This window comes from Hemiscyllium ocellatum, chromosome 7 (genome assembly GCF_020745735.1).
Source record: "Hemiscyllium ocellatum isolate sHemOce1 chromosome 7, sHemOce1.pat.X.cur, whole genome shotgun sequence".
Classification (NCBI taxonomy): Eukaryota; Metazoa; Chordata; class Chondrichthyes; order Orectolobiformes; family Hemiscylliidae; genus Hemiscyllium; species Hemiscyllium ocellatum.
This window is the reverse complement of record NC_083407.1, coordinates 70,767,892-70,793,019: the sequence shown is the minus strand read 5'-3', so window position 1 is coordinate 70,793,019 and position 25,128 is coordinate 70,767,892. Positions and strand designations below refer to the sequence as shown.

The following is a 25,128-nucleotide window of genomic DNA, read 5'->3' as shown; positions in this document are numbered from 1 at the left end:
TTCATAGTAACTATGAAGACCATCTTACCAGAACTATGTTTTAATCAGTACATGCTGAATTAAACATAATAATAAAGATTTTGTTAATTACTATAGATTGAAAGAGCAGCTGAATCTGCCATCCGTCTGGACCACAAAGTTGCCAGTACAATTCCTCACTTCACTGTTTCAAAAATAACTGTAGCCAAACCAGAAACAACCCAAGAGGTAAGGGTGCAAATTGTGCATGGCAGGCAAATAAACAACAAAAAAAATTAATCGTAAACAGACAGGACTATAAAGTGAGCTGCCTAAATTGGGAAAGAAAATCCATACACTTTGTTTAATCTTTAGTTTAATCAGTTTAGGGGAAATACTCTTGAACACTGCTCATAATTCTCACCAGATAAACAAAGGCCTGTAGATAGATTCTGTTAGAGACAGTCGTATAATTAAGTACAAATGACATTGGTGATTGACATTGATCATGATTGACACACACGTTAGAGTCCCTTAGATTGAAACTACATCAGATTCAACTTCAGCATTGAGACCCAGACTAAATCTTTAAAATTAGTAAGGTCATTTAGGCAATTCGTGGCTTATCTCCACAGATAGCTTATTTTTAAAATATTGTATAATGTGGTGGAGGGAGGTTGGTGGGAAAAGAGGGCTAGTTAGTGTGGCAACAGAGGAGGGGCCATGATTGCATATACGATGGAGACAGAATTAGATTAGATTAGAATACTTACAGTGTGGAAACAGGCCCTTCGGCCCAACAAGTCCACACCGACCCTCCGAAGAGCAACCCACCCAGACCCATTCCCCTACATTTACCCCTTCACTTAACACTATGGGCAATTTTGCGTGGCCAATTCACCTAATGCATACATTTTTGGATTGTGGGAGGAAACCGGAGAACCCGGAGGAAACCCACGCAGACACAGAGAGAAATGTGCAAACTCCGCACAGATAGTTGCCTGAGGCAGGAATTGAACCCGGGTCACTTGCACTGTAAGGCAGCAGTGCTAACCACTGTGCCACCGTGCCACCCGAAAATTATCGTTCTTGGCTAAGCTCCGCAGAAAGTAATTGCACATTTTTATTTGAAAATCTTATTTTTGTTGGCCGCCAAATGTCAGTGTGGAGCAAGCTTGGCTTGACACAATTTTCTAGACCATCACAAACCAGATAATAAATTCCTTATATACTTGCACTGTAAGGCAACAGTGCTAACCACTGTGCCACCGTGCCACCCGAAAATTATCGTTCTTGGCCAAGCTCCGCAGAAAGTAATTGTACATTTTTATTTGAAAATCTCAAATGTCAGTGTGGAGCAATTTTGGCTTGACACAATTTTCTAGATCATCACAAACCAGATATTAAATTCCTTATATTACTTGGATAGTTATTAAAGTCCAAGCAAATGTTATGGTATAGATGTTGCAGATTTTGGATTCAGGATGTGTTTCTTGCACTTGGATTTTGATCTCATTTGACAGTTCTAAATCTTTTAGTTTTGAAGCTGGATTACCTAAATTATTTGTCATCTTAAAACATATTACCAAAACAGAAATCATAGATTCTTGTCATTTACATTATAGAAAACGCTTCATTAAATATCAAGAAAACATTTCTATGAACCAATCATTTGAAATATTTTAGAAATCAGTTACAGACACCACTGTCTAATTTTACTCTGATGGCAGATATCATACTTAAAGCTATTCTTGAAAATCCTTAACAGCTCACATTAGAAGTAATAGTTTCCCTGCCGTACAGCATAATCATTATTTTTAATGGATGAATGAATAGAATTTTTTTTTAATATACTGGCCCAGAATTTGTTTGGAAAATACTGGCAATTTTAATGCATACATAGTTATTAGTTAAGCATGTGATTAGTAATGAGGAAGATTAATTTTGAATTGTGGATCACTGAAATTGTTGAACAATTTGCATTGCTTTGTCATGGACCTTGTGAAAATGGGACCTACTCATTAAATTCTCACCAGTTTCAAGAAATTGCTACTTTTGTATGATTAAAATGCATTAAGTTGTCTGCAGCACATTAATGCTGACACTTAATAATAGACCACTTTTCATTCATCATTTAATTTTCTGTATTGCCACTCAACCATTCCAGGTTAGATAGGGACCAATTGAAACTTCAGAATCTTATTTCTCCAGGTATTGCTTCTGGAGGTTTTAAAATTTAAAAGTTAGCATTTTAAGATATTCTTATTTTGCCTTTCCCTTTTTGTTTTGATTTAATTCATTTTTGATTTTCTTTCTCTATCTAATTTCACTCCAATGCAATCTATTTCCTTAGGGTGTGGGTTTGCTCGCTGAGCTGTAGGTTTGATATCCAGACGTTTCACTACCTGGCTAGGTAACATCATCAGTGGCAACCTCCAAGTGAAGCGAAGTTGTTGTCTCCTGCTTTCTATTTATAAATTTCTCCTGGATGGGGTTCCTGGGGTTTGTGGTGATGTCATCTATTTCCTTTTCCACCATTAACATTGTTTCTTTCTTGCATTGGTTGAGGAAATAGCCTGTTCTTGAGATTCATACTAAGCTCCAAGATGTCACATTGACATTGCCCAATGTTATTACTTCATAATTTCGATAATACGGAGAACAAAATACTATTTGCGCTGAGGCGGTGAGGAAAAATATGCAATGTACAAGACACAGCAACTCCTGGGCCATTATATTGTGTTTTTGCTATCTTTGTTATTTTTATATTTCCATAGTTGTATTTTTATCTCCATAATTTATACTAATAGATTAATTTTTAACAGTTACAAGTTCCTGCCATCTAACATTTCATATTGGTAGCAAGTTGGAGTACCTCATATTACTCTCTCAATGTTTTCTAAACCACAAGTTTCCTGTATCCGTATTGATCATTCTATTGATCCTGTTCATCTCTCACAACATTTTCTAAAAAGACCATCTAATTTAGCTAACCTAATAATCCATACCATCCCATTGTGTGACCATTAATTTAAAAAAAAACTTTAAACAATTTCTAAATCATGTAACTTTATTCTTCTTGGCTTGGTTAGGTTTCTATAGCAGGAACTGCCATTGTTAATCTGGAAAAAGAGTTGGCTGCGTCTTCTGCTGTGAAGGTTACCAAGCCAGTGAAACGTCCTGTGTTAAAAGAGGCCAAAGTTGTGACAGAGGAGAGAGTCTCTCTCCACCCTCGATTTAGAGAAAGAACTGATGTGTATGAGACACGTTTTGATACTGAGATGCACAAACGTCTAGGCTTAAGTATTACAGGCTCACTTGAAGCTGATTTTGATGTTGAACATGAGGAAGAATATGAAGCAGAAGAAGAACAGGTTTGTTAATTACCCAGTAGTGTGCCCTAAATATGCTAACTTTGTGTGTTCCCTACAAATTAACAACAACAATTCATGCAAAAAGTTTTTTTCCTGACCAAGAACACAGCTAACAACATTTACATCTTGCCCCCCCTCATCGAAAAACCTTTATCACATATTAACTCTGTTCTCGCTATTATAATCAAAAAGGACTCACAACATGAGTCCTCTGCAGGATGATCTTTCTGACCTTCCTAATTAATGTGTGACGTTCTCTGAAATGTAACGAAAAAGCAAAATGCTGCGGATGCCGGAAATATGAGATATCAGCATAAAATGGTGGAAATACACAGCAGATCAGGCAGTCTCTGTAGGATGAGAAGCAGAACTAATGTTTCAGATTAATAACTTTCAGACAGAATGAAAAAACACTAGAAATGTAAGATATTAATTAATTATAGAGATAAGGGAAAGGAGTGAGAGGAAGGACAAAATAGTAGAATCAGTAATGGATGGGGTAATCCAGGAGAGATTAAATGACATAAACAAAAGCAGGTTCTCATAAATTTGTAAATACAGATTGCAAAATTGAATTTCTTTTCTTACTCTCTCATTTATTTTCTGCTTTTCAGATCATGGAACCTGCCCCTGTGCCAGTTCCAGCAGCAATTCCTCTTACTGCCCCAAGTTTTGTTTCTGTAAGTAATTAATTCACACTACAATGTGTGTTAAGTGGTCCAGTTTGCATGTTGTATTCTTTATATTTGTCTTTTTAACAATGATTAATTGTATCACATTTTTGCAGGGCTTGAAAAGCATGACAGTCATTGAAGGTGAATCTGTAACCCTGTCATGTGAAATCACAGGACACCCTGCCCCAACCGTGATGTGGTTCAGGGAAGATTATCACATTGAAAGTTCCATTGATTTTCACATAACCTTTGAAAAAGGTATCGCTAGCATAACAATTAGGGAAGCCTTTGCAGAGGACAGCGGCCGCTTCACATGTACTGCCACCAATGATGCTGGTACTGCTAGCAGTTCATGTTACCTTCTTGTTCAAGGTATGCATTTTGGTAGCAATAATAAAAGTGATTGAAATTTGACAAACACCATTCTGTCCAAGGCATAACTGAAATGTCCTATTGTTTGTACTTTTGCAGTGTCAGAAGAGATTGAGGGCAGAGAAGAAACCTTTGCAGTATCAGAGCCAGCTGTCTCTGAAAGGAAACGGTACTTACCATCTTTAGATATCACTGTCAAAAAGGATTAATCTTACTTATTGATTTTTGTTTGTTTCTGATACTTTCTTCATGTCTTTGGACCTGTTGTTCTGTGCATTTAACCGAAATTAATGAACAGTATAAAGATATATGTAAACACATGCTAGTAACCAAGTCATTCATTATGGTTCACCAAATCACAATCTAAATTCGTTATTTGTTTATTCTCAGCGTTGAAATGAAAGTTGAAACTCTATCAGGAGCCAGTATTACACCTGAATCAGTAGAAGAAGGTGCCGGAGTCGCTCCATTCTTTATTAGAAAACCAATAATACAGAAGCTCATTGAAGGTGGAAGTGTTGTTTTTGATTGTCAGGTTGGAGGTACCCCTATACCACATGTCTACTGGAAAAAAGCTGGAATTCCATTAACAACTGGATACAGGTATAATATTCTGTTTAAATGGCATTTGAATCTTCATGGTCATTCAATTTAAACCCATAGAGTGCCAAATAAATTAATTTTTCACTACTCATTGCAATATTAATGGAGTCCAAATAAAAAGGATTTTTAATAAAATTCCTCTGTAGGATGTGGCCATTGCCAGCATCCCCAGTATTCCTTGAACTGATTGTCTCTAAATGTAACTAAATGTTTACTTTTATATTTAAAATTAACTGCTCAAACACAGAGTGACCATCTGTAGTTGGAGAAATGCTACTTGGAGTTAGAGCTGCAATATTGTCACCCAGTTCTCTGATCATGCTTAAAATTGCAATTTGGCAAATTTAAGGGATGGGGCAATGAAAGATAATGTCAATGGATGATTAATGCAGAACCAGGTGACTCAATGAAAGCAATGCACTACAGATGCTGGAGATCTGAAATAAATCAGAAAGTGCTGGAGGAAATCAATGGGTCAGGCAGCAACTGTGGTGAGAGAAAAATGTTTCAAGTCCAACACGACTCTTCTTTGAAGCTAGCAATTAAATGGGCTGGGTATAATCTGTGATACAGCATTGTGTTCTGTATGGAAGGATAGTGTATTAGGCCAATATGGAAGAACCCTACCATAACAGACTGAGTGAGTGCCAAAAATCGACATGATCCATTGTATGGTGCACTCTATCATCATCATAATCTCTGTTTCATTAACTGTATGACATGCAGCACAGGAGAAACAAAGGAATCAAGCCAGAAATCTATCTTAATAATGGACAGATATTGATCAAGATTTTTCTTTTTTCTGATTCTTGAGATTTATTGTTAAAGTATTTTATCCTCCTTCTAGGTACAAAGTAAGTTACAACAGGGAAATGGGAGAATGCAAACTTGAGATTTCCATGACTTTTGCCGATGATGCAGGCGAATATTCCATTGTTGTTCGGAATAAACACGGCGAAATTTCTGCATCAACTCAGCTATTGGAGGAAGGTTTGTAACCATAAAGATGATAATGAAAAGAACCTAATTTTTGACAATAACTAAATCTGCTTCACTGTGGTGATATTTAATTATGGTGATCAAATTATTCTTGAGATTAAAACATTACTTAGGTCATAACAAAATCATTTAGTTTAATTAAATTAGCTTTAATATTGAACAAATATACCTGTTATGTTTGTAATTTCCTGGGTACATAGATTCATAAAGTTTTACAGCACAAAAGGAAGGCGTGCATCCCATCATGTATGTGCTGATTATCTGCAAGGCTTATCTTCTGAGTCACTTCCTTGTGCACTCTAGACATGATTGAATATTTTTAGGATGAGTTGTACTAGATACCGTTTCAGTGGGGGGCATAAACAAAATGTTCAGTGAATTCTTTCTGAAAGTTAGACAGCTCAACACTCCAGCTAAGACATAAATACTTTGTGTGCATCTTACGTTGACATTGCTCTAAACTGCAAATGAAAGATTTTAAGTCCATAGCCTCCAGCATTAGCAGAGAATCATGCAGGTCGGAGCCCATTACCATGGTAGTCATTCTTATAACTTATTTCCATTTTGGTTGCTATGTCAGCTGCATTGACACCAACAAAGGGTCACTACTAGATCACAAGGGCCATAACTGACCACATGGCTGAAATCACTGGTGTGCTACCCACTTACATGTGTGCTACACATGTCCATACTACTATGCTACCTGAGCCAGTATGGAAGAACCCTACCATAACAGATTGAGTGAGTGTCAAGAATCGTCATGATCCACTGCATGCTGCACACTATTGCCATCATGAGAGGACAACTCCTTTTCATTAACTATCTGACTTGCAGCTCAGGAAGAACAAAGGAGTCAACCTCAGAATCTACTTTGTTAATGGACAGACCAGGCAGAAGCCATCAGAGTGCAATATCAATAGATATGACCCCAATTCCCCATTCACCAACCGTCTACATTTTCTCTTCACTCTGTAACTATGATAGCATCCACCTGGCTTCAATGTAGAAATAAAAACCATCAAAAAATAAATACTTCAGACAAAATTTACAATTCACCTTATTCCATTTGTTTGTAGAGGTCAACAATTATTCGTGTACATTCCTTGCTAGAGTTTCTTCTTGAGCCTTTGCGTCTCTTGGTGCTCCTGTGCAGTGTTACCCTCTGCTGTTGAAATTCAATGTCAGAAATTACGCCTAGTCATGAAGGATGACCTTGACAACTTGCCCAGCTGCAGGCAGCACCATCACAGTTGTGCTGGCTGGCTTGGTGACACAAAATAGCTAGGGTTCTGGTGGAGCACCAGTAGTGGGAGGGTGAGTGTTGTCCTCTGGAGAGAGAAAAACAGTTGTGGACTCCTCTTTCTTCCAAGTCATAGAAATAGGGCTAGGTTATTTGGCCTATCTAGCCTGCTTGTCAATTCAATTCATCCTGGTTGCTCACCCACCTCATAGCAACTCTCCTGTTCAATCTCCATATTCCATGATGTCATCAGTCTCCAGAAATCCATTGATTCCCATCTTGAAATGCTCAATGCCTGAGCTTCCATTGCCGTTTGAGGTAGAGAATTCCAAAAATTCAGCATACTCAGAATGAAGAACTTCCTCCTCATCTCAGTCTTAAATTACTTACCTCTTACCCTGAGATTATGTCCCCTGGTTTCAGATTCACCAGCCAGGGGAAACCCCTTACCCACATTTGCTAGCATGCCAGACAATATTGATACTGATTTCAGGGCACCCCCTGTTTATGTCCCAAATAAAAGCAAAATACTGCGGATGTTGGAAATATTCAATAAAAATATAAGAATGCTGAAGAAAATCAGCAGGTCTGGCACCATCTGGAAGGAGAAACAGAGTTAATATTTTGAGTCTGAAATGACTCTTCATCAGAATATTCTGAAGAAGTCATATTGGGCTCAAAGGTTATTCCTGTTTCTCCACAGATGTTGCCAGACCTACTCAGTTTTCCGGCTTCTTCAGTTTGTATTTAATGTTTGTATCCCACCGACTGTGAAAATAATTAGCATACCATTTTTACCTCTGTATTCATTTGCCATTTGATGGCTTGAGCTTTTATAACTTCCATGTTGTTCTAATTCTTATGCAATTTACTTTTAGCTGATTACGAGCTTTACATGAAGGAACATGAGGAGATAACTGAGCGGGTAGAATTAGTAACAGAGTATGTTCAAGAGCCCAAAGTTGCAGAAGTAGCACCAACAATTTTCATGACCGAATACGAAAAAGAGCAAGCACTGATCAGGAAGAAAATGGGCAAAAGTGCAGCCATGATGAAAACCATGACAGAAGAACAGGTGAGATCCATCTTAGAAATAGTTTACATTTAGAACTGCAGCGTGAAGTTATCACATTTGATTTGTAATGCTGAGTGGTGACTTGTTTCCTCATTGCTGTGGTTAAATTAAGTCATTCTCAAATGACAGGAGAACACAGCTTACGTTATTATTGTTTAACTTTGGATAAATTCGTCTTAGCAACCAATGTTCTACCTCAATTTTTTCAACTTTGCTGATGTGCACAATGAATGGACTAATACGATGACAACTGACGTTTACAAAGTGTCTTTAATGTAGCAAAATATACTTCACTGGTACATTATAGAACCAAATATAATATCAGGCCAAATAAAATGATATTAGTTCCAAGAGGAATGTACTCAGGAGTATCCTCATGGAATCATAGAATCTATCTATAGAAAGAAAGTATTTGGCCGATCAAGTTCACATCATCCTCAGCAAGAATAATTCAGCCTGTCTCACACCTCAGCCTTTGCCCCAGAACCCTATACTTTTTAAAACTTCTTTAGGTGTTTCCTAAATTCCATGTGAAAATCACTATTGAATCTGCCTCATCACCCTTACAGACAATGTATTCCCGGTCCTGACCATATGATGGGTCACCTTTATTTCTATTACTTCTGGTTTCTTTGCCGGTGACCTAAATCTATGATGGTTGGAACTTGACACTTATGCCACAGATAATAGTTTCCCTCTATCTGTTCCAGCTAGATCTTTCATATATTTGAATACTTCAATCAAGACTCCTCCCAACATTCTCTAAGGAGAACTACACCGGCTTCTCTAAATTATCTTTGTAATAACTGAAATCCTTCGTGGCTGAAACTGTTCTCATAAATGTAATCTGTAATCTCTCAAAAGCTTTTGCATTCTTCTTCAATTGGGGTGTACGGATAAATGGTTCAATGGATGAAGAGATGGTATAATTTAATATTTATGCAGTTATCAACAATTTTTTAAAAACTGGGTATCACTTACACTTTTACAGTTTTCATGAATGGGGATTGTGTCTGGTTGAGTGTATAGAACAAACATACGTTTAGTTATTTTCTAAATATGTACCTCAACCAGAAGAGAATAGTGCGTGATTATAAAGCAGCCTGATATATGCATCAGTTTGGGAGCTCTTTCATAAATTGATTTTATACTTTTGAAAAGCTACGCTAATGGTGTTACAGCTGTGGAAATTAAATTGTCAAAATTATGTGGAGTGTTCAGGTGAGGTGGAATTAAAAAGTGAGCGATAATTGAATCAGGTGAGCAGTCATAATTGAGTTACCATTTTAAAGTCACACACTTCAGATCCAAACTACTTCCTGTTTAAAAAAAAACATATTTCCTAATGTCTCTATTGCCTTTTTTGGCTAATCATCTTACATCAGTATTCATAGAATTCCCACAGTATGGAAGCAGGCCATTCAGCCCATTGAGTTCACACCAACCCTCTGAAATGGTCCCACCTGGACTCACCCCATCCCTGCATTTCCCATGGCTAACCAACCTAGCCTGCACATCCCTGGACACTATGAGCAATTTAGCATGGCCAATCCACCTAACCTGCACACCTTTGGGAGGAAACCAGAGCACCCGGAAGAAGCTAATGCAGTCATAGGGAGAATGTGCAAACTCCACACACACAGTCACTTGAGGGAGGAATTGAGTCCAGATCCCTGAAGCTGTGAGGCAGCATTGCTAACCACTGAGCCACTCTTCCACCCTCCTCTGTGGTTTTCCTATGCTGAGTCATGCTACCAACTGAAGGGAGTCTAGGCTTAGAGGCCATAATCTCAGAATAAGGTTTCCACTCAAAGGCAGAAATAAGCAGGAATTTCTTTTTGGAGAGTAGTGAATTTGTGCAATTCCTTACTGCAGAGGGCTGTTGAGGCTATCTGTTAATTATATCCAAAACAGTGAAAGACAGATTTTTAATCAGCAAGGGATTCAACAGTTATGGGAAAAATACAGGAAAACGAGCCTGAGGACTTTCAGATCAACATGACTTAATTGAATGCTGAGGCACACTTGATGGGCTGAATGGCCAATTATCCCTCTACCTTGCAGAGCAGTTTCTCCGTATCGGCTCTACCCACCATGATTTTGAATATCCTTATCAAATATTCTCTCTACCTTCTCTTAAAAGAGAAGACCTCAAATTTTCCAATCTATGTATATAATTGATTTCCTTATCCCTAGAGCCATTGTGAACCTTTTCTGCATGCTCTTGAATGCTGTCACCTCCTTCCTAAAATGTGTTCCTGAGAACAGGCCCAGTATTTATTTATCCAGTTTTATCCAGATTCATCATAACTTGTTTACTTTTCAACACTGTTTCTATTTATAAAACTCAAGGCCTAAATTTCACTCGCAGCCTCCCCTGCCATCTCCTGTGATTGTGTACATATATCCCCTTTTCCTCTAATCTAGCACTGCCTTGAGAATTATACCTTTTATATTCATCCTCACATTTTTCATCCAAAGATCAATTAGTTTTCTGCATTAAACTGAACTTCATCTTTAATTTATTAAATATTAGTAACAAAGAAGATTGATGAAGGCAGAGCAGTAGATGTGATCTATATGGACTTCAGTAAAGCGTTCGACAAGGTTCCCCATGGGAGACTGATTAGCAAGGTTCGATTTCATGGAATACAGGGAGAACTAGCCATTTGGATACAGAACTGTCTCAAAAGTAGAAGACAGAGGGTGGTGGTGAAGGGTTGTTTTTCAGACTGGAGGCCTGTGACCAGTGGAGTACCACAACGATCGGTGCTGGATCGTCTACTTTTTGTCATTTACATGAATGATTTGGATGTGAGCATAAGAGGTACAGTTAGTAAGTTTTCAAAATTGGAGGTGTAGTGGACAGTGAAGAGGGTTACCTCAGATTACAACAGGATCTGGACCAGATGGGCCAATGGGCTGAGAAGTGGCAGATGGAGTTTAATTCAGATAAATGCGAGGTGCTGCATTTTGGGAAAGCAAATCTTAGCAGGACTTATACACTTAATGGTAAGGCCCTAGGGAGTGTTGCTGAACAAAGAGACCTTGGAGTGCAGGTTCATTGCTCCTTGAAAATGGAGTAGCAGGTAGGTAGGATAGTGAAGAAGGCTTGGTATGCTTTCCTTTATTGGTCAGAGTATTGAGTACAGGAATTGGGAGGTCATGTTGCAACTGTACAAGACATTGGTTAGGCCACTGTTGGAATATTGCATGTAATTGTGGTCTCCTTCCTATCGGAAAGATGTTGTGAATTTTGAAAGGGTTCAGAAACGATTTACAAGGATGTTGCCAGGGTTGGAGGGTTTGAGCTATAGGGAGAGGCTGAACAGGCTGGGGCTGTTTTCCCTGGAGAGTCGGAGGCCGAGGGGTGACCTTATAGAGGGGCATGGATAGGATAAATAGGCAAAATCTTTTCCCTGGGGTCGGGGAGTCCAGAACTAGAGGGCATAGGTTTAGGGTGAGAGGGGAAAGATATAAAAGAGACCTAAGGGGCAACTTTTTCACGCAGAGGGTGGTACGTGTATGGAATGAGCTGCCAGAGGATGTGGTGGAGGCTGGTACAATTGCAACATCTAAGAGGCATTTGGATGGGTATATGAGTAGGAAGGGTTTGGAGGGATGCTGGCAGTGGGACTAGATTGGGATGGGAAATCTGGTCGGCATGAACAGGTTGGACTGAAGGGTCTGTTTCCATGCTGTACATCTCTATGACTCTATGACTTGTCATTCCATCAACTGTTCTGTAACATTTTGAACTTCCACACTGTCCTCCTCATTCTTCACAATCCAATACTTTGTCATTGTGCACTGTACACCAAAACCTTGCTCATTAATAAAGATCATGACCAGCAGGCCTTCTTTAGAAGTTCAACTATAATATTTCATCCACTCAGGGGTTGGGTGTTTGAAAATGGACTTGTGGATGGTGTCCTTTTCCCTCGATTAATAAATAGATTTATAATGGAGGAAGATGATGATGGTGAGAAGCAGATGAGTAGTTGGAAATGATTGAGACATTGCCAATTTAAAAGCTATGGGTTATAATTATGTTTAGAAAATGACCATGAATGTGAGTAGAAGAATTTTTATGGAAGCATTGATTGTGGGAAAAGGGCAATGCATTCAGAGGTGAAAGTTCCAAAAATTGCTAGAGCACACCTTGGAAGAGCAAATTGTGTTATGCTATTTCCTGCATGAACACGTTTAAAAAATTCCTTAAACGTTCTCTTCGCTTTCCCTCCTTCAGTTGGATTGTTCTCATTATCTTAAGTCTCCATTCATTTATATGGTTTCCAGTTCTTGGACTCTTACTGGTGATTATATAAGCTAAACATTCTTTAAGACTTCCCATAATAACACTCCAAATACTGCAGACAGCTCTGTAACTGTGGTCTAATAGATTTTTTTTGTATCAATTAATGATTTTGTTGTTCTCGTACTCTGTTCAGCAACGTGTATTATCTGAACAGTTCTTGGTTTTCATTATGTTGTATTTGTACATGTTAAAATTTCTACCTGGATTTTTACATTTCAGGAATTATATCAACTGAATCCCCAGGCCTCCGTTTCTCTACTCCCTTATCAAGTTAATTCTGCACCTCCATCTTTGTTATTTTACATCATCTTTATAATTTTACATAATTATGTTTATGTGCTGTGACCATTTTATAAAGGTAGTTGATGAGACCAATCTTATTTTGTGCATTGTTTACGAATATTTTAATCTATTGCTCATCACCAACCAGAAAGCAATTCTCTTTTTTAGGAATACCACATTTCTTCATTTGAAGAGCGACTTATCAAAGAAATTGAGTTGCGAATCATCAGGATTACTTTGGAAGAACTTCTTGAAGAGGATGGTGAAGAAATGGTGTTGGATATTCCTGCAGAAGAAACTATCGCACCAGGATTTGATTCAACTTTGAAAAGTTTTAGAGCTCTTGATGGCAGTGGTGTGACTTTCCATTGTAAAGTGTCTGGTTATCCATTGCCCAAGGTAAACAATCTTTTCACCAGAAGCCACATTTCCCATGACGAACATTTAAGATGAAATTTGTTTCTAATAAGATATGATGGTTGATAATGAAAGGATGAAGACATGTATTTACAATTTAAAATGCCTGTATAAACTTTACTTTTGGGGAATATATCTTTTAAAATGATCATCTTGATGATGTGCATTTTATATTCTTATAGGTTGTATGGTTCAAAGATGGTAAGCGCTTGAAACATGGACAGCACTACCAGATGGATATTTCTCAGGATGGCAGAGCTAATCTGCGTATTGCTACAGTTTTGCCAGAAGATGAAGGCATCTATACAGTGTTTGCCAGCAATGCCAAGGGGAATGCTATTAGCTCTGGAAAGCTGTTTATTGAACCTATTGGTGCTCCCACAGGCCATGTGTATTTGCCGACAACAGAAATAATGAGGAGAATGCGGTACTATTTATTAACCACTATTTACTTTGTGTTCATTTCATATGGTGTGCTTACATTCTGTACAATTCAGAAAATGTCAATATTGATTAGCTAGTGATCTCAAATAATGTTAAATTATTTTTCCCCTTTTGCAGTTCCGTGTCTCCTCGGTCTCCAAGTCGTTCACCAGCTCGTCGATTAGAGGATACAGATGAGACTCAACTAGAGAGACTGTACAAACCCGTTTTTGTTCTGAAACCTACATCATTTAAATGTTCTGAGGGACAGACGGCTAGATTTGACCTTAAAGTTGTTGGTCGACCCATGCCTGAGACATTATGGTTCCACAATGGTAAGAATAATGTTTTGCCATGTCGTAATATTCTGCATTGTTGTCTGCAAATAATATGGGAAATGAGGTAGCTAATTCAATATCCACTTCTGTTACAGGCCGTCAGATTGTAAATGATTACACACACAAAATAGTAGTGAAAGAAGATGGGATTCAGTCCCTGATCATTGTTCCTGCTCTGCCAAATGATTCTGGTGAATGGACTGTTGTGGCACAAAACAGAGCTGGCAAAACCTCAGTATCTATGACACTATCTGTTGAAGGTACACAATATTTGACTGTCTTGTCAATTAATAAAAATTCAAAAGTAATTATTTGAGGCAAATGTGCTGCAAGACTTTTGTTTATTGGTTCTGTGTTTGTTGTAAGAGATGAATTATATTCATAGAGATGAATAATGAGCAGCATCAGGAATGCTGCTCCAGTATTTTGTGCAGCTGCCCAAGAATAAGCTGAGTGTGCTTCAAAATATAAACATCTAGTTCATTACAATTCATACTTTGCTCCATGTGTATTTCTTAGAGCATACTAAGCTATAGAAATAGGATTTCCAGTGCCTAACAACTAGAATAAACAAGTGTTGAAAGAGAATTGCATGTGATTATAATGGGTCTTTTAAGGCAACATACTGAGCAAGACATATTGAGGGTCTTTCTGCTGGTGTATCAGATTACCCAAACTTGAAAAAATGTTTGCTTTTGTCAGATCTTCCCTTCCAGTGTCATATAATTCCCTTGCAGCATGTAATGCATGAATGAAGTGCTGAGCAAGTGAATCAACAGCTGGATGACTGCAAAGTTAGCTACATTTTACTAAAATGGCCTTGCTGACTGTTGTGTCACTGTGCCTGAAAACTCAATGTGCATTTGAGCTAGCTGGCCATATAGAGAATCATAGAAACTACAGGTATAATCGTTTTGTTTTCAGACTTAACCCAAAAGTCAGAGACATTAGCAGAGAGAATCCTGTGCCATGTTAAGATGTGAAAGCCCAACTGAAGGTCTTTTCTCATGGTAATGGGAGCCTGATCAAGGATGTCCTGGCTTTCAAACGCTGTTTACTGAATACAGGCCAGCAGTTCTCATACTCCGCAGTGCCAATGATATGGCTTTGACAGCTGCCTGTACAAACTCCCCTACCCCATCCTCCCAGGTGGAGGACTGACCACGAATCAAATGACTATTGTTTGGGATGGTTGTTAGATATCAGGAATTGCGAGTCATGGGGAGCAGGATCCTTGGCTTCAGAAGGAAAGGTCAAGCAGTAACTTTCAATATCCTCCTGCCCTGTATTGAGTCTCTCAATTCTTCAGGTTAGTGCAGCTCAGGGGAACCACCCAAACTATTTGCAGCTAAGGTGGGAATAGGCCATAAGTGGTCATTAATTGACTGACTATTCAAGGCCTGAATTAGTGGTGGGATGGGAATGTCAAGTTAATGCCTTTTTGCTCAGACCTTTATTCAGATGGAGCTTGAAAGATAGCGAGGTTCTGTTATGTCTGATGCACCTTTCAATAGGATCATAGCTGATTTGTGATCCAACTCCTTGTCTTTGCTCCAAGTGGATTATACAATAAGCTTCAGACTTCCATACTTATATATAGCAAGAGCCAGTGTATGTCACAAGCCAAGATAGCAGATTTGACATTATATTATAAAACTTATTTTGTACATTTTATCGAGAAATTGTAACTTTTTATAAAATTTGTCTGTCTTTACATTGCATTTTGAGGCGGAGACGATGCACAGTGATCTGGGGTTTCAAGGTTTTGACATTGATAACTTAAAATTGATAACTCCCAAGATGCAAGAGTGAGACAACAAGAGTTTCTCCTTTTTTGAGCAAACATTTTGGCTGCAGTCTGTGCTTTTGCTATGCATGGTAACGTTGGGGACCGAAAATGTGATACAGTAGCCCTCACCCAACAGAAAATTGAACATCAATATCGTGCTCCTATTGACCAATTAAATTGGCAAAATGCAATTTTTAAGTACAGTTTGAGTTTATGTATGTAGTTGCATATTCATATTTTTGAGCAGCAGTTTTAAAATTAATTATTTTCTTTACAGCTAAAGAACATTTGTTGAGACCACAGTTTGTGGAGAAATTGAAAAACCTCAGTGTTAAAGAGGGTGCTCCTGTTGCAATGGCAGTGAAAGCTGTTGGAAACCCAAATCCTGATATTGTATGGCTGAAAAATAGTGATATAATTGTCCAGCACAAGTATCCTCATATCAAGTAAGTGCATTACAACTTAATGAATATTAATTGCAATGTGCATGTATGCATTTATATTATTTGCTATATCATAATTTCTACTTATTTGTATTTTAGGATTGAGGGTATTAAAGGGGAAGGAGCACTTAAAATTGCTTCTGCGGCAATTTATGATGCTGCCTGGTATACTGCAACTGCCATCAATAAAGCAGGTCGTGACACAACAAGATGTAAAGTAAATGTTGAACTTGAATTTGCTGAACCTGAACCAGAAAGAAAGCTAATCATTCCAAAGGGAACATATAAAGCGAAGGAGATATCAGCTCCAGAGCTAGAACCGCTCCATTTACGTTATGGCCAGGAACAGTGGGAGGAAGGTGATTTGTATGATAAAGAAAAACAACAGAAACCACATTTCAAGAAGAAAACCAGTTCTGTGAGGCTTAAATGTTTTGGGCCAGCACATTTTGAATGCAGACTCACACCAATTGGTGATCCAACAATGGTTGTTGAGTGGTTACTTGATAGTAAGCCTCTTGCTGCAGCAAACAGACTACGCATGATCAATGAATTTGGATATTGCAGTCTGGACTTTGAAGTAGCATATCCCCGGGATAGTGGCATCATCACCTGTAGAGCTACAAACAAGTATGGTACTGATCAGACATCAGCAACTCTCATCGTAAAAGATGAAAAGAGTCTTGTTGAAGAATCTCAATTGCCTGAAGGCCGAAGAGGGATGCAGCGAATTGAAGAACTTGAAAAACTAGCCCATGAAGGTGCACTGACAGGTGTTTCGGAAGAACTGATAAAAGAGAAGACAAAGCCTGAAATAGTTTTGTTCCCAGAACCAGCAAGAGTGATGGAAGGTGAAATAGCACGCTACCGGTGTCGTGTCATAGGCTACCCTCAACCAAAAGTCAACTGGTATCTTAATGGACAACTTATTCGTAAGAGCAAGCGCTTTAGGCTGAGGTATGATGGTATTTATTACCTAGAAATTGTTGACTGCAAATCATATGATTCAGGTAATGTCAAAGTTACAGCAGAAAATCCTGAAGGGGTTGTGGAACATACAGTGAAACTAGAAATAACTGAACGAGAAGATTTTAGGTCGATTTTGCGACGAGCCCCCGAACAGAAAGTTGACATTGGCCCATCAGAACCAGCCAAGCCATTTTTTGAAGTCGTTAAGGTAGAAAAACCAGCAGATGCTGCAACCAAAGAAGTGGTGAAACTTAAAAAAGCTGAAAGAATTGTTCATGAGAAACAAACAGAGGAGACTGAAGAACTGCGTAGCAAGTTTAAACGTAGACAAGAGGAAGGTTATTATGAAGCTATTACAGCAGTCGAACTCAAATCACGTAGAAAGGATGAAGCTTATGAAGAAATGCTGAGAAAAAGAAAGGAAGAACTTCTCCATTGGACCAAAGAAGTACCTGAGGAGGAGAAGAAACCACTTCCTCCTCAAGGCACTGTCACCATTCCAACTTTTAAACCAGACAAGATTCAGTTATCGCCAAGTATGGAAGCCCCCAAAATTTTGGAACGTATTCAGAGTCAGACAGTGGCTCGTGGAGATGAGAGTCATTTCCGTGTTAGAGTGGTAGGCAAACCAGACCCTGAATGCCAATGGTTTAAGAATGGGGTGAAACTTGAAAAATCTGACCGAATTTACTGGTATTGGCCTGAAGACAATGTTTGCGAACTTGTAATTCGAGATGTTGTACCTGAAGATTCTGCCAGCATAATGGTGAAAGCTATCAATGTGGTTGGCGAAATCTCAAGCCATGCTTTCCTGCTTGTACAAGGTATTTAACTTTGTTCACTAATTGGTTGGGGCATGTTTTTAAAATAACTTTTCATCTGGTACTTACAGTTTTGTGTTTTTTTTTATTTTCAGCCAAGCAAGTGATTACGTTTTCTGAGGAATTGCATGATGTCAGGGCAAAAGAGAAAGACACCATGGCAACTTTTGAATGTGAACTGTCAGAACCATTTATAAAAGTAGAATGGTTTAAGAACGATGTGCAGATTTTCTCTGGTGACAAATACCGAATGCATTCTGACCGAAAAGTTCACTTTATGTCTGTATTGACAATTAGTATGGATGATGCTGCAGAATACACTTGTGCTCTTGTTGACGATCCTTCTATAAGATCAACAGCTAAGCTTATTGTTGAAGGTAAGAAAAGTTCTTGAGCAGCAAAGCAATAACGAAATGACTGTATCACAATAGACAGATGCAAACTGTAATTGAAATTAGAGATCCTGATTTTGTACAAAGATTGTTCCTGCCAAGTTATGATGAATTTTGCTGCTCCTCTCTCCATAACATCTATCGATTATGTTACCAAGCAAGAAATAATGGATATTCGATACGTAATGCACATTAACGATATTAACATTATATTTTTAGATCTACTTTCAAAATAATTTATCACATAGTAAAAGATTATCCGACAATAACAAGAACATTTTTCTTTTGCCTGCTACACATGAAAGCATTGATATTCATAGATTATAAGAAAATGAAGCAGGAGGAGGTCATTCAACCCTTTGAGATTTCATTTATCCCCATTCAATAAACCTAATTGTGGCCTTAACTCCATTCTCCTGTCTATCCCCGTGTCTCTTAACTCCTTTATTGGTCAAAACTCTGTCTAATGCAATCTTAAATAGGCTTGATGACCCCACCTCCACAGCTTTGAAAACGAGTAACTCTTAGAAAATAAATTCTTCCTTATCTGTTTTAAATGAGAGGTGCCATATTTATAAACTCTGCCCTTGTTCTAAATTTCCTTATCAGAAGAAACAGCATCTACCTTGTCAAGATCCCTCAGATTCTTATGCGTTTCAGTAATATCACCTCTCATTCTATTAAATCAATGAATCTCAGCTCAACCTGTTCAACCTTTCCTACATGAGTGTTGAAAAAGAATGAAATGCAATGCCAAGTTTCATGTTCAGAATGATGATACCCAGTTACTCCTAAACACTAAGTCTCTTTGCCACTCTGTTGCATGTGATTGGTCACACTGATTGCCCCATGACCAGTCTTAGCACAGCAGAAATTTTCTCCAATTCCAAAATCTTCATTCCCCAGCATCCAATTCCATCCCTCCCAGATCGTTGTCTGAGCCTGAATCAGACAATCATCATTTCAACATTCTACTTAACCATGACCCTAGTTCTGATTCCACATCATTTTCCATCATCAAGGCCACCTGCTTCCAGTTTTATAAATTGCACTCTTCTTCATTCTCATCTCCATCCACATCCTGCTAAAGCACATATTAAGACTCAGATAAATACTCCCCATGGAGTCACTTACATCCAATCAGTGTAAAATTTAGCATATTCAAAACTCTGTTGCCCGTATCCTTGCAGAAAGTTTAATTCTCCTGTTATTCTTGTCAAGCAACACTTCTGATTTTAACATTTCATAGTGGTTCTCAAATCTTTTCATGTCCTCAACCTTTCAATCTCTCTAACATCCTCCATCTCTAAACCCTCCAAGGGCTCGATATTACTCCAAGTCTAGCGACTTGTGCAACTCTGATTTCCTTTATTCCTCCATTGGTATCCCTGTTTTCAGCTGCCAGAATCTAAATCTTAACATTTTCCCCCTAAATTAGCCTAACTTTGTAATCACCTTTAAAATGCTCCTTAAAGTGTTGTTCATCTCTCCAAGTATTGTCTTATGTGATTTGTGTCGCATTTTTTTCCTGCTAATCCCCCTATAAAGTACCCTATGACATTTAGCTACTTTAATGATACTATTTAAGTGCATAATATCGTTGACTTATAGATAAGCAGACTGATGCAGCATTCATGCAGAGAATCTATTTGAAATGCAAATGGGTTGAATAATTTATACCATGAGGGTGTAGCTCTATCTCTAGCCCTTGTTTCTTCAAGCATGCTTTCATTTGAGGCACAGGATTGATGAATTTACTTCTTAATTGGATTATGTAAATCAAGATATGAAATAGTCAAGATGTGGTCATTTAAATTGTAACTTTTTTCCAATGTCTGTATAGGTACTCTTATTGAATTCATCAAAGAGCTTACGGATATAGAAGTACCAGAATTATTCTCAGGTGAATTAGAATGTTTTGTTTCGAGTGAAGATGCTGAGGGAAACTGGTACAAAGGAGATGTAGAGATCCAACCCAGTGGCAAATACTATATTTCTTCTCGTCGTGGCCGGCACACTCTAACAGTCAAGGATGTTATCAGGGAAGATCAGGGCAGATACAGTTTTGTTATTGAAGGGAAAAAGACAAGTTGTAATCTGAAGATGAAACGTAAGTTAATTTTTTTAATGAAAAACAACATTGATTAACTCGCCTTCTGTTTTCTAATTAATACTTTTAACAAAGCATTTGAGTCAATGCAATCAGTGTCTGCATTTAACAGATTTAAAGATGTTCTAAGGGGTTTATTGACCATGGTTATCCTTGCTTTTTTGTAGCACGTGCTGTGACAATCCTTCAGGATCTTGAAGACCAGACCGTTTGTGAAGGAGATATTGCCCAGCTTGAAGTAAAATTTTCTCAGGAAAATGTTGAAGGTGTCTGGATGAAGGATGGTCAAGAAATCGAGGCGAATGAACGTGTTCACATTGTTATAGACAAAACATCACATATGTTGCTGATTGAAGATGCAACTAAAAAAGATGCTGGCAGATATTCATTCCGTGCCATTGATTTCGATCTCGTAACTTCTGGACGTTTAATTGTACAATGTAGGTGTAAATATTTTAATTTCTAACATTTCAATTTTATAGAGTTTCGTGCTGTTATAGGCATCATCTAACCTATTCAGAGACTTCCAACTGACAACCATGTTTTTTTTATTTTCCAGCTATTGATATTGTGATCCCTCTTAAAGACGTTACAGTTATTGAGGGAACAAAGGCAGTTTTAGAGTGCAAAGTCTCAGTTGCACATATCACTTCTGTGAAATGGTACTTAAATGATCAACCAGTTCAACTTGGTGACAGGATACAGGCTGTTGCAAAGGGAGCTAAACAGCGTTTGGTAATCAGCAAGACATTTGCCTCAGATGAAGGTTGCTATAAACTTGTCATTGGTAAAACTGAAACAAGCTGCAATCTATCGATTGAACGTACGTGACCAAATACTATGAACTGATTTAAGAAATTGTATTTTGTTTATTGGATGTTTTGTTTTCTGAAGCTTGGGTTTATGCCTTGCCTTACAGGAATTCAAATTATTAGAGGACTTAAAGATGTGACATGCACAGAGACACAGAGTATTACTTTTGAAGCAGAGTTGTCTCATAGTGGAATTGATGTAGGCTGGGTATTTGGGAAGCAAGAGCTCAAAGCAGGCCCCAAATACAAGATAGAGACCAAGGGCAAAATTTACAGATTGACTGTACTGAACATAATGAAAGATGAAGAAGGAGAGTATACATTTACCGCTGGTGAAAAGACATCAAAGGCAAATCTGACAGTTTCAGGTATGAAGAAATTAAATGCTGCTCTGAATAAACAAACTTAAATAGAGTCTTGTCCAATATTTGTTTGCAGTAAAAATCAATGTAGCTGTTTATAAAAATAGATAGCAAGCTTATATCTAAGTGAATAGTGTAAATTATCTGTAACGCATGTTTTAAAACTTTTACTGTAAAATGATGTAAACACATGTCAATGCTATTTTATGCACAAGTTTGAAATGGTTGAAATCATAGAGGTATTATGGTGCAGAAGGAGGCCATTTGGTCCATTGTGCCTCACTGGGTCTGTTGCCTCTTTTCCCTGTATCTCTGCACACCATCTCCATCTAAATAAGCATTCAATGACCACTTGAATGCCTCATTTAACCTGCCTCCATCACATTTCCAGGCAGTCCATTTCATACTCTAACCAATCACTTTATGGAAGAGTTTTTTTTTCTCACATCATCTTTGCCTTTTTTTTGTACATCATTTTAAACCTGTACCTTCTTGTGCTTTTATCTTTTATGAGTGGGAGCAGCCTCTTCCTACGTAACTAGTACTCTTATGATTTGAAACAGTCCATCAAATCTCCTCTGCATCTTCTACTCTCCAAGGATTACAGTCCAACTTCTTCAGTCTATCCCTCATAATTGAAGTTTCTCACTTCTGGAACCATTCTAATAAATTACTTCTGTAATCTTTGCAATGCATTCACATCATAACATGATAATCACAACTGGACACAATACTCCAGCTGAGGTCTGGCAAGTGTCTTGTTAAACAAAATAAATCATAATTCTGTGATTGTGAGAATTAACTGGATCGCTCAAATTAAAAAAAAACATTCATTTGTTATTTTTCTTTCTTACGCTGTCATATATCCAGCACTTAAAAAGAAGCTTCAAGCATAGAAAATTAAAGATGACACCTTTTACAATTATTTTCCTAACTCAAACTTAATTGTTGTTGATATTTACTTCAGAAACCTCAGCGTCTTCTAAGACAGGATATTGTAATTTCCATGCCCATGCTGACAGCTTATCAGTCTTCCTTCTTGCAACCATACATCTCATCAATTGATTATGATTTCAATTATATTGATTTTGATTTGAAAATTTAAAAACACTTTTATTTCTCAATGTATCTGTTAGCCATTGGTTTCTTGATCTCACCATTGTGCAAGGGTGAACCAACATATGATCTCCTACAATTGAACATTAAACAGCTGCCATTCTCTGATATTGTTTTGTTACAACATGGAGACAAACAGCTGAATCAAATTCCTACTTCTATATTCACAGCACAATAAAATTAAAACCTTCAAAGACCCTCAAAACTGACTTCAATTAGTCCTAGCCAGACTTTTTTTAATAACCAGTGCCAGACTCTGTGAATGATCAATTCAAGAGACCGGGTTTGTAGCTTAAGCAAAAGACTAAAACTATTAAATAATAATACAGAAACTTTTACATATGTTCATTTTCATTGAGCAATTTAGTTACATTTTAAGATCTTCATCTAACTAAATTAGAGATTTAATCAGGCTTAGAGACACTGTTAAAGTTACTCCAACTAGATGCCATAGCATCGGTGTGCATGAAGACATATGTAGTTTGTGTTGGTCTTTTTTTGCTTTGGTTTATTCCAGTATTTTTATAAATCCTCAGGTGGTGCTATCAGCAAACCTCTCAAGGATCAGACAGTTCCAGAATCACAACCAACCGTCTTTGAATGTCTGGTGGCTAATGCAGACTCTGAGGGAATATGGTCAAAGGATGGCAAGCCAATAACCTTCAGTAATATTGTCCGAAGTGAAGTAGATGGAGTTACCCGGCGTCTCATAATTGATATCACTAAATCAGAAGATGCAGCTGAATACTCATACCAAGTTGCAAACTCCAAGACATCAGCTAAGCTGAAGGTTGAAGGTCGGTATCACAGTCAAAAAATGAAATATATTTATGTTTAGACACAAAGCTGAAGAATTAGATTGCAACAAATATAGTTTCACAGAAAAATAATAATGTCGTATAAGTAGAAATTGTAGAGTGTAATTGATATTATTTAACCATTAATAATAGATAAATACCTTTTCCAATATTATAAGCACATGAAAGTGAACTTCTGATTTGATAGAAGAGTGATATTGGAATTTAATATGCAATATTAAGAGAATCTTAACATTTATGCATTACAAAAATGAACTGTTGAATTGCCAGCTAGTTCAATGATTAAGGAAAATTTAATAATTTGAAACTGTTAGAAACATATAAGTAAACAAATTAACTGTCCTTTATTCTCAGTTCATAATTTTAATTGGCAAAGTTTGACTTTTAAGGAAAATTACTGACAAAATAGTACAATAACAGTATACCTGTGAAAAAGTAGAACAGCTGTTTAGTACTTCCATTTGAAGGAGTTTTGCTTCTGTGTTATAGAATCATCCACATATGGGAAAGCTGATTGTTTTACTGCTCCCCAAAGAACTGGTATAAATACATTCTAGAAAGTTAAAATGCTGTTGCTTTTTTAATGAAGATTATTGGAAGCATAGACAGAAGTTTAATACTTTCCATTGGGTTATATAAGATACATCTCTCTAGAGTTGACTGCATATCTCTGACTATTAAAATCAAATTCATTTAACAATTTCATTGGAAGAATACTGTGTTTTATAAATTATGGCATCAACATAACTAATTAGTCCTATTACTCTACACCAAGGTGAAAGTTATAAATTTGACATCAGCTAAGGTGTAAGGTGGAAGAGCTGTCATGTTCCAAGGGAGCTTTACAATTTCTGACAATTGTTACGGGAGACTAATGAATGGTCCAATACAATTAAGAGGATACAAGATTAGGGAGGAGGATGAGATGCAGAATTATTTAACAATATGAGTAAGGAAAATTGTGATTGGGGAATAAGGTGGAAAGGTCTATTCAAAGTCAAGGCAGTTAGTCAAGTGAACTTTTTATAAGAGTGTAAATTGATTGTAAAAACATTTTCCTGGTAGAACCCCGACGACAGGGGTGGGCAATTAATTCTTCCAAGGGGCCACATGAGAAACCTGAGTTGTGTTGGAGGGCCAAACCAACAATAGGTTGAACATAGTTCTGCTCAGTATTAACTTTCTCCCATTGTAAAATGTACTAAATTATATAGTTTTGCACTGAAACTTGTAATCAAAAGAATAAGGATATTCTATTACAATAAAGATATGAAATTGCAGAGTAGGCCAAATATAGAAGAAATAAACAGTAAAAACAATAATTTCAGGTCATAGGGCCTATGACCATTCTCATGGCTAGAACTTCTCCTTGCATGCTCATATCTAAGAACACGTCATTGAACTGTCCATGCATTTTTGGGTA

At 37.5% G+C, this 25,128-nt stretch overlaps 1 protein-coding gene across 1 annotated transcript in view; it reads left to right on the top strand.

The window, feature by feature from the left end:
* LOC132817615 (titin-like) overlaps nucleotides 1-25,128 on the top strand; it is a 350,611-nt gene that overhangs the window by 14,654 nt on the left and 310,829 nt on the right. Inside the window, exons 10-29 of the mRNA XM_060828118.1 lie at nucleotides 97-207; nucleotides 3,051-3,327; nucleotides 3,957-4,012; nucleotides 4,120-4,378; nucleotides 4,478-4,576; nucleotides 4,795-4,981; nucleotides 5,829-5,971; nucleotides 8,099-8,295; nucleotides 13,064-13,294; nucleotides 13,495-13,739; nucleotides 13,874-14,070; nucleotides 14,169-14,333; nucleotides 16,140-16,308; nucleotides 16,405-18,098; nucleotides 18,191-18,472; nucleotides 20,331-20,597; nucleotides 20,765-21,037; nucleotides 21,157-21,420; nucleotides 21,517-21,777; nucleotides 23,424-23,684. Coding sequence (XP_060684101.1) covers nucleotides 97-207; nucleotides 3,051-3,327; nucleotides 3,957-4,012; nucleotides 4,120-4,378; nucleotides 4,478-4,576; nucleotides 4,795-4,981; nucleotides 5,829-5,971; nucleotides 8,099-8,295; nucleotides 13,064-13,294; nucleotides 13,495-13,739; nucleotides 13,874-14,070; nucleotides 14,169-14,333; nucleotides 16,140-16,308; nucleotides 16,405-18,098; nucleotides 18,191-18,472; nucleotides 20,331-20,597; nucleotides 20,765-21,037; nucleotides 21,157-21,420; nucleotides 21,517-21,777; nucleotides 23,424-23,684 — 5,638 coding nt within the window. The remainder of the gene's footprint in view (nucleotides 1-96; nucleotides 208-3,050; nucleotides 3,328-3,956; nucleotides 4,013-4,119; nucleotides 4,379-4,477; nucleotides 4,577-4,794; nucleotides 4,982-5,828; nucleotides 5,972-8,098; nucleotides 8,296-13,063; nucleotides 13,295-13,494; nucleotides 13,740-13,873; nucleotides 14,071-14,168; nucleotides 14,334-16,139; nucleotides 16,309-16,404; nucleotides 18,099-18,190; nucleotides 18,473-20,330; nucleotides 20,598-20,764; nucleotides 21,038-21,156; nucleotides 21,421-21,516; nucleotides 21,778-23,423; nucleotides 23,685-25,128) is intronic.